General features: G+C 41.6%; 2 protein-coding genes across 2 annotated transcripts in view; one reads left to right on the top strand and one right to left on the bottom strand.

The window, feature by feature from the left end:
• LOC118338671 overlaps nucleotides 1-6,507 on the bottom strand; it is a 27,830-nt gene extending 21,323 nt beyond the window's left edge. The window contains exons 1-2 of the mRNA XM_035675948.1: nucleotides 5,755-6,507; nucleotides 4,717-4,783 (exon numbers count right to left, since the gene is read on the bottom strand). Coding sequence (XP_035531841.1) covers nucleotides 4,717-4,719 — 3 coding nt within the window. The 5' untranslated portion in view covers nucleotides 4,720-4,783; nucleotides 5,755-6,507. The remainder of the gene's footprint in view (nucleotides 1-4,716; nucleotides 4,784-5,754) is intronic.
• Nucleotides 6,508-6,521: 14 nt separating this feature from the next.
• The window catches only part of LOC118338670 (leucine-rich repeat and calponin homology domain-containing protein 1-like), a gene marked incomplete at its 3' end in the record, with an annotated part of 23,180 nt that continues 20,022 nt past the window's right edge, over nucleotides 6,522-9,679 (top strand). Inside the window, 1 exon segment of the mRNA XM_035675947.1 lies at nucleotides 6,522-6,980. Within this exon segment, the coding sequence (XP_035531840.1) occupies nucleotides 6,721-6,980 (260 nt within the window).

Raw genomic sequence — 9,679 nt, 5'->3', positions numbered from 1 at the left:
TGTCCTTGGCAATATTTTTTTGATCTGGTCGAGTACTTCTGATTAATTATGCAGCATTCCCCCCCTCCCCCCGTCCGCGATTTCCCCGGTCTGCGAACGTTTTCGTATGAACAGAACTGAAGCACTTCGACTACATCAATACAAAATATATTTACCGCGTCAAAATTTAATGGTTTCCAGATGTTTGATATCAGCGCACGTTGAGCCTGGAGAAATGACAAAGGGTTTGAAAACGTTTACGTCCAATTAAAACCGGACCCACCGCCGGGTGACATTTTTGGTGAGAGGCGTTAGGTTTAAATAGTCGAACTTTGGAGAAAGGAACGTTTTGGCAATAAGGCTTACAATCAACACAACAGTATGTGGAGTTAAAGTGGACATGCCCCCAATAAACCTCCTGATAAGTTCATGACTTGTTTTAGTTAAATGCTATTGCTGCAGCGGCAGCAACATGCAATTATATCGGCAGCGTCATTATAACGGCCACCAGGGTGCATTACAGTACTGGCCCCCCCATTGTCCCGATACCGTTTGGGAGGCAGAAAATTTAAAGCGGCGGGCCCCCGGCTCCATCATGAACATAGAGGGAAACACGAAATGACATATTAAATGTGGTGTTGAATGACATTGACGCAGCACACTCCTCGGCGGACATACTTACTCGACTATTGCGGTGTTGCATACTGCTTTCGAGTCGTTCTTCTTTTTGACCCGTTGAAAAAACGTCCACACACTGAAATTTTTCCCTCTTTCAGTTTAAACATCCCCACACAATCCTGTGCTGCCCACATGTCGCGTGCCAAACAAAATACACATCGGCCTCCTCCTCCCCTCCTTCTCCTCATCCCCTCCCATCCCTCTCCCGAAACACACAACAGCCAACGTAGAGGATATTACAAATGCGAGTTGTGGATAATCGGCCCAGGTTTTACCCATCGACGGATGCCGATAGTTAAAAAATGAGAACAGCAGATACCGATATAATGCCGATATACTCGGCATCCCTAGTCCCATTTAGAGTAAAAATAGCATGGATAAGGCAGGGTAATATCATTGTTGGGCGTGGGCTACCTTATGATTGACAGGTCATCTTAGTGAGTCCGTCCAGCACAGCACACCTAAACTGCTGATCAAATATGGAGCAAGATTCTGTTACTGTGTTTGTCTATTTCACAATCGTTCTCATTAAACAAATATTTTAGTGTACTGTTTACTGTAATACGAGATCAGGGCGAGCCCCATTGTTTCCTGTCAAAATTGCGCAGCCAATGCGATCTATGGAAAGGTTCAAAGGAAAAATGCTTGCACAGATGGTTTCATACTAAATCCCCTTATGTGCCAAACTTTGTGTGCTTGAATATATCCTAAATATTTAATATAATATCAAAAAAGGACTAAACTCAGACTTTGGACTATGCTGAATGAAGAAGAAATACTTTATTACTCAAATGGGGAAATTCCTTTTTTATCTTACTTTTATCACACATCAGCCTCCGAATATAAATTCATGTGGAGAGATGGGTGGGGTGATGGAATTTCAAACATGTAGGGGGCACTCCGCAAGCAGTTATGGGTTTGACTTGCCTTGCTCAAGGTCACCTTTGGCAGGTGCACAGCGAGGTGTAAACTAGCAACTCATCCAGCTGCCAGTCCACACTCTACCATATTGTAGCGGGACTTAACCGGCAGCTCGTCTGGTATTCCCCTAGCAAGTCTCCAAGAACTGAAGCTACTGCCGCCCCAACGATTCATGGTATGACATCATTGGAGTATGTGGATTTAAGGAGCTTCTAATTCAATTTATTTGTATAGCGCCAATTCATACAGAAGTATCTCAGGACTTTTAAAAGAGCAGGTCTAGACCAAACTCCTTTATTTACAGAGACCCAACAGTACCACCATGAGCAAGACCTTGGAGACAGGGGCAAGGAAAAACTGCCTTTTAACAGGCAGAAACCTCGGACAGACCCTTCGGCTCTAGGTGGGTGGTCATCTGCCTTGACCAGCAGTTGGGGGAGAGAGAGAGAGACAGAGAGAGAGAGAGAGATAGTGGAGTGATGGGCTGCCACGTTTGCAGCACCCCATGAGCAGTTTCTTGGGGTTAGGTTGCCTTGCTCAAGGGCGCCTCAGCAGTGCACAGGAGGTGAAGCTGGCACCTCTCCAGCTACCAGTCCACACTTCATACTGTGGTCCAAGGGACTTGAACCGGCGACCCTCTGATATCCAAGCCAAGTCCCTACACACTGAGCTACTGCCGCCTCAAAAGGATCTGTTGGTAGTCATATCCACATATTTCACTACAGTTTACACATCATTTTTAAAGTTAAAGCACTGCAATAATATTTTTTTAACGCAACTTCACTTGAAGCAGCTCTGAAGCAGGTGACATGCTCTCGGTGAGCGTATGGGAGATGCAGCTGTCACGCACCAGATCCTTTGTTTTACAAGCTGTAGATCCAATACGAAGCAAGCTGTCAATACACAATCTAAGAAAAAAGCAATGAACTTTTGGAGATGAGATCTTTTAGAAAAGTTTGTAATCACAACTTTTCAAATCCACAATGGCACTCCCACTGTGAAGCAACACAATCACAGATTTGTCAAGAAATGTGAAGTCACACAGATCTGCAGTTGTGCAACTCAGGATTGTGGACATTGTGTTTTACTGTTCGCATATTTTTTTGTCTCAAACAAAAGGCCACAATTTCATTTGTCATTAATAGTATTTTTTGGGGGGCTTTTATTGCCTTTATGAGAGTGACAGCTGAAGATAGACAGTAAAGGGGAGCAGAGAGAGGGGATGTCACATAGCAGAGGGCCGCAGGTCGGATTCGAACCCTTGGCCGCTGGAGGAAGGACTCAGCCTCGGTACATGGGTTGCCAGCTCTACCCACTGAGCTAAAAAGGTACCTGTCAAAATTTGAGTGCCCTGCCTTGTACTACTGACATTTAAATTGTATGAGTGAAAAAGTGTGTTGCTGCAGAGGCGAGGGGCCCAATTGCAAACTTCTGCTTTTGGTTTTTAACCTCAACCTGGGAACACACAACTGTCTGCTGGGGGATTTCAAGCTGGATTCTTTCAAATCTCTAAAACACTGCGCAGATATTCAAATTCAATAAATGTGGATGACAGTTTCCTATTTCTTTGCATAAAATAAAACTTCTTTGAGCTGAGCTCTTATAATGTTTATGTACGTATAACGTAAACTCTTGTACTTGTTCTGTCCCTATTTCCCAGGCAGTATAATGTGACAGTACACTCACAGTATCACATCACGGTTTCATATCACAAGTAATATTACAGTGAGAAACACCCTGCTACAACCACACTGACTGAGAAAATAACCATACATTTGTTTGGTAATTTGTAAATGGTGAATGAACTGTACTTGTATACCACTCAAAGCACTTCACACTACATTCTCCCATTCACATATGGTGTGATGACAAAGGCCATCAGAAACAAACTAATACTCATTCACACACACACACACACACACCCCAATGCACAGCATCCTGCTCAAGGACACCTACATGCAGCGAGGAGCCAGGGATCAATCTGCCAACATTCTGATTAGTGGATGACCCACTCTACCTCTGAGCCACAGCCGCTGATGATCACAGCTGTGATAACTGATTTTTCCATCTTGTGCCATCATCAGGTACATTTTTTTATTATCTGTAGAACTAGGATAGTACATATGTAAATATTATACCTGCTAAACATCAATGCTAGCATTGCCTAAAGCTTTTAGCCTTGCAGTCACATTTTGTAGCAATGACTGTGATGGGAGCAAAGTGAGTATGTTATGAGGGGTGAACATTTCAATATTCATACACACCAGTGCCGTAAAGGCCTCACTAGCACCTGAGGGGTTACACAGGAATCATGTGGTGTGTGTTTCATTTAGGTGTAATGTTAACAAGTTAAAATGATTCCATATGCCACATCTATGTTGTACTTTATGCTGCATGCTCACATACACTACACCAACAATACTACACTACTCTAATGTCCTCAAAAAGATGAAAGTTAAGTAAGAATATTTAGAGTAATGTTACTATTTGTAATAGTAACATTACTCTAAACTAACGTTAGCTAGTGTTGTACACTGTCGACACTGTAGGGAAGCGGAGAATGAAGGCAGTCTTGAAAAATTAACATCAGATCCTTTGGATTTTCACTGAAAATCCTACCCTCATCCCCACATATAAACACATATAATCAGTTAACAGGCAGCAGAGAAAGTTGGTGAAGGTCTAATTTTGAATTCACGTTACAACCCTCAACCTGCACTGGCAATAAAAGGTGATTAAAAATTTAAATTCTTTAGAAAACCTTTAATAATAAAAGTATCCTCTGGTACAGGCTACTTTAGTCATCTGTAACTTGTACAGCCATTGTGTTTGACCTTTTTTTATATGTCAGATAAATCAAACAAAGCTGTGAGAGATGAAAGAAAAGCAAAAAAAAAAGTATTATTCAGTTTTTTTAAACTTTGGTTTAACATGTAGCCTAAATATAAAGTTATTGGTCCTACTCAATCACCTAACAGAGCTTCCTGTGTGCAGTACAGAAATACTCTCTGATTGTGAATGATAAAGTACCAACATGTTTCCTATTTCAGTAAAAGGACTAGAGAACAAAGCAACACCGACCTGAACGCAAACAGGTAAAAACATATTAAAAATCGGATAATTAATCAAGCTACTTACCATTTTGTCCTAAACTGAAGCAGCGTCAGAGGCTGAAGGGATTAAAACAACCACGATCCACCGAAAACTGTAACAGAGAAAGGAAGAGAGGCGGTTGGTTATCAACACTTCCTGTATTTACTAGTGGTTTGTACTTTCCGTGGCTAAGCAGTCAGCAGTGTTTCTCCTGAGAGAAAGGCCTGAACGACTTTAAACAAAACACTATTTTCAATGACAGTTTACTCATTTTGCACCATCTAAGCTTTTATTTTTTAAATCCATCACACAAGTCCTAAATAAATTCATCCTGTAGACAAAAGTGTGATTTTTCTGAGGACCATAATAGGCATGGTATAAATGTACTCAAAATAAAAGAGGATGTGAGAAAATATAACTCAAAATAGAGATTTAAAAGAATGACTTTTCCAGTACATCCACATCATCACAGACAAAAACACAGCTAGAGTTACTGTACATGTTAAAAGGTTATAACGGTGCATGTTACTCAAAGAGGAACTGTAGATACACGGGCATGAGGCTCTTTCAGCAGAAATATTTGCCATAAAGTGTCTCAGCTCAGCGACTGATGGCTGTCACGTCAGCTGGCAGCTGATAGAGAAGAAAGAGGAAGTCCAGGTATCAGTGGGTTTGATCTACCTTCCCCCTTCCCACCCCACAGTCATGGGACAGACAGCCCTGAAGCCCATATTACAATAAGAGACACTATTTTTTTCCCCTCAAAACATTTATTTAGTTCATTAATATCAACTGAATTCCTTTTTGTTTGTTTTTCATTATTTCTAATATATGTATCATTAATATTACTATGGATAATATTTTTACTGCTTCTATTCTTCTTATAATTATTATTATTGTATTACTATACCCATATTCACAAAACATATGTGCCGCAATAAATCCTCCAACACTGCCAATTAAACGGAAAGGAAAAGAGAAAACAAACAAACAAAATCACACAAGGTAACATTCAGGGCTTGCACATATATAAAAACAGACACTGATGAGGACAGTCAGTATGTGTAACAATATCATTATTACCTCTATTATGACTGTCCTATGACTGTATGGATCCAGACCAGCACCGGGTTGATGTCCAGGTGGCAGAAACAGTAATCAGACTTTGTAAGAGCGTCAGTAAAACGTGGACTTTTTTACTCGAGAGCAGCATGCACTGATTCTGTCCAGCAGATGTCGCCATTTACTGAGTTTACACTGCTGTTTTTCCCTTCTTTTTTTTTTTTTACAGCTGCACAGTGCTGTGCGCAGCCGCAGTGAATGAGCTGCGTCAAGTGAAAGAAACGCAACTTACACCGGAAACAGAGGGCTTGTCTTTAAAATAAAATATGCATATTAACATAAATTAAAATCCTTTCAAGTTAACCGGTTTTAAGGGTCCAAAATAAAAATGGATATTTTAAAATTTGTTTGTACTAACCTTTTTTAGGGCGCATTTCTGAGCAGAGGCACAAACTGGGGCCATATATCCACCCACACAACAGCAGCATCTTACTGATAATTATCTTTTTTTATCCTGAGATGATAGGTGGGTTACTCACACACAATGGTTATAATGAAGCACGTGTCCTCCTGTGTTGATAACATTGTAATGTGAATAATAAAAACGTTTTAAAAATGTAAAAATTGTGAATCTAAATGTCAACACAAATGAGTCTATGTTTGTAAATGTCCAGTACGGAAAGTGCAGTTTGTGTTAGTGAATATTTAAAAACTTTAATATACTAGCCGATATTTTATTTTGAAATTTCAAGATCGGATGTCGCACTGCTGCTTCATCTTTGGCGCTTCCCGCACCGCACAGACGGGGAGACGGAGGCGGCGGCGGCGAAAATCGGGGAGGAAACAGTACGCGCGGCACGGCACGCCTGAAGTCGGTGTCCCGCTGTTTGTCCGAACGTTAGCGAACCCTTGCGTGCTCTCTCGTTCGATCTTTCGGATATAACCAACGCACGCACCCGGACGACAGCGGAAAGAGGGGGGAACATTATGGCGACGTTGGGACCGGAGTCGGCTCGTCCTTCTCTTTCCCAGCTCGTTTCTTCTCCGTCGATCCAGACTCACATCGGCAGCGTCAACCTGCCACCCAACCGGGGCTTGGAGCGGGCGCTGGAGGAGGCAGCGGCCAGCGGCGTCCTCAACCTCAGCTCCCGAAAACTGAAGGAGTTTCCCCGGACAGCCGCCAACCAGGACTTGACGGACACGGTGGAAGCAGGTAGGGGTCTCTGGCATCTCTCCCGGGTTAGCCTTAAAAAATAGAACCGGGTAACACTGGTGCTGGGCGGTAACGACCCTATGTTACAGCTGCGTAGATACTTTGATCATTGCTCTTTAATTACAGTGCTACCATTTCCGTTACTTGTTTAAAAGAATGTGTTTACTCATTGAGCCACACTGGGAGTCGAACCCCCAACCCTGGTGCTGTTAGAGGGTTTGTGTTACTTTGACCTGAATGAACCTACATCCACAGCTTGTGCTTCATGTGCTCCGGATGCACAGTTGAATGGAAGTCCTCCATGGAGTACTGGTGGACAGTTGTGTGCTCACACTGACACAGAATGACCTGTGTGCTCTGGCAGTGCACACAGGCCTGAAGACACTCGTGGAAAAGGTCCTTATGTTTCCAGCTTGCAGTGAATCTATCTATCAAGAGTGTTCAGAGGCCCTACAGTGGAATTCCCCACCACTTCCTTTTAATCCATTTACAGCTGTAAACAGGCATGGAGAGCAGGGTGCACACAGACAGAGTCCGTCTGTGCTGTTTTATTTACAGGAAAAGAGTTTACAGATCTTTTTTATTATAAGAACACACAGTTTAAATCATATTTCCTAGTGAAAGGTGTGTTTTTGTTCAGTAATCAGGGTTCTTACGTGTCCTGGACATTAAGAGACTAGTTTTCCAGTCTTGTAAACAACTGGAAATTGATTAAAATGACCAAATATCCTGGATATAATCGACATTGTCCTGGATAAATGTAATTGTATTTTAGCCTCTTCTGTGGTATAATTAATGTTATGTTGAGAGGAAATTATAGTCAATTCAGAAAGTGGGAAAATTGGCGAGTGTCCCTTAAACAATGACCACCTAGCTGACCACTGTTTGTGAGTAAGTCAGTAAGTGCTGTCCTGTATTGACAAGAAAATGGTTTCTCAGGGTGAGTGGTCACCCTAAGTAAAAAAGAAAAAGAAAACAAGGTTGTTGTTTATATCAGTGGTTTCTCAGCTATAAAGAGGCCGGTGCTGGTTTGGTCCCCTGTACACAGTGCGCTGTAACAATATGGTCAAACCATCAATCCATCAACAGTGTGCTAATACATGTGAAACTGCACTGGATTGTTTTTTCTTGTCTTTGGTGTTTTTGAAGTCATTTGAAGCTGCTAGGTCTGAACTCTGCTGACTGTACACTGCAACCACAGAATGGGGACACATTAGTGTCTCTGTCAGCTCGCTGTACCTGTTCCTATAAACTGGAGAGTACATTGCTTTTATTGGAAGGTTGTTTTCTTAACAGCTCACAATAAGCAGATAGATGTACTAGTTGTTTAGTATTTGAATTAATTCTGAACTCTCATATGTTCTCAGACAGCCCTGTGGTTGGTCTGCTTTCTCTTTCACAGTGCTGACAAAGCCAACATTAGAATGAACATAATATAAAGTCTGTGCAGTATTAAAGCTGCAGTAGGTAATTTTATAAAATAACTTTTTGTCATAAATGCTGAAAACTTTCACTATATCCTGACAGTAGCATGAGACAGATATTTTGTGAAACAATCAGGTTCCTCTGGCTCCTCCTAGTGCTCCCAATGGTATTTGCAAGAATCCACCGTGTCTGGACAAAAACAACCAATCAGAGACGAGAAGATGGTTGATTGCGTCCCATTCCCAAAGTGCCTGTATTTGACACCCTGGGCAAATGAGACAATCAACAGTCTTCAAGCTTCCAACCCAAAGCTTCTTTCTGTCATGCTCTGCTCTAATTGGCTGTTTTCATTCAGGCCCCGGTGGATTCTTGCAAATATTTTTAGGAGCACTAAGACGATGTAACAGTGAAAAAGTCCACTGATCTGGATGGAGTCTCTTCACAGCAGCACATATATCAAGGTGAGCTATGTTGCAGTTAGACTGGAAAGTCTCAATGACGTTCTGTCTCTGTACTTCACTCTCTAACTTTGTTTATATACACTAAAGAAGAAATGTGGCTTACACAACCACAGTGAAGCACATTTACAGAAACACACATAGCAGCATGAAGGAAAACAGTGGAAAGGGCAGCAAAGTGAATGAGAGTACAGGGCTGTGTGTGTTTGCATTCATACGGCTGATTGCTGATTTTCTGTTGGTGTTTTTTTTTTTTTATCCCAGAAATGATCAGATGAAAGGCGACATTAGCTCAGCTTGTTTCTCTGATAACTTACGATCCAGACATCCGATGACTAAAATACTTCATGGATGGTAAAAATGTGGCTTCGAACTGAGAATTGGTGTCACCTGTACAGATGCTGATGAGTCGGACTGCATTTGTCCAGATTTACAATGAGGCTCAATGGAAGCTTTTCAGCAGCAAGAGATGACAATCGAGAACTGGTTCCAAATGTTCTGGTCCAACTGATTTGTATGCCTCCAAGCTTATCAATTAATTTGTATTGATGCCGGCATGTTTTTCTGACAGTAGTGTAGTGTTTCCCATTAATTACATAGAATATGGCAGCTTGCCACGGTCTCATTTGTTCCACCACTGTTTCCTAATGAACCCAAAATGTTTTTACACTTTTTACACATCTCAATTAAAAAATATTTGGATTCACTAAATAAAATTAATTATATCACCTCAGAGAGAGAGAGAGAGTGAGAGAAAGAGAGCCGGGACCTGAAATGACAATGACTTTGATTGCCAGTGTTAAAAAAATGTATTAACTAGGGATGCACGATATATCTGCATTAATATCGG

The sequence above is a fragment of the Morone saxatilis genome, unplaced genomic scaffold (genome assembly GCF_004916995.1).
Source record: "Morone saxatilis isolate NCDOM2014 unplaced genomic scaffold, NCSU_SB_2.0 Contig5, whole genome shotgun sequence".
Classification (NCBI taxonomy): Eukaryota; Metazoa; Chordata; class Actinopteri; family Moronidae; genus Morone; species Morone saxatilis.
The sequence above is the reverse complement of the archived record's forward strand: the minus strand, read 5'-3'. Positions and strand labels throughout refer to the sequence as shown.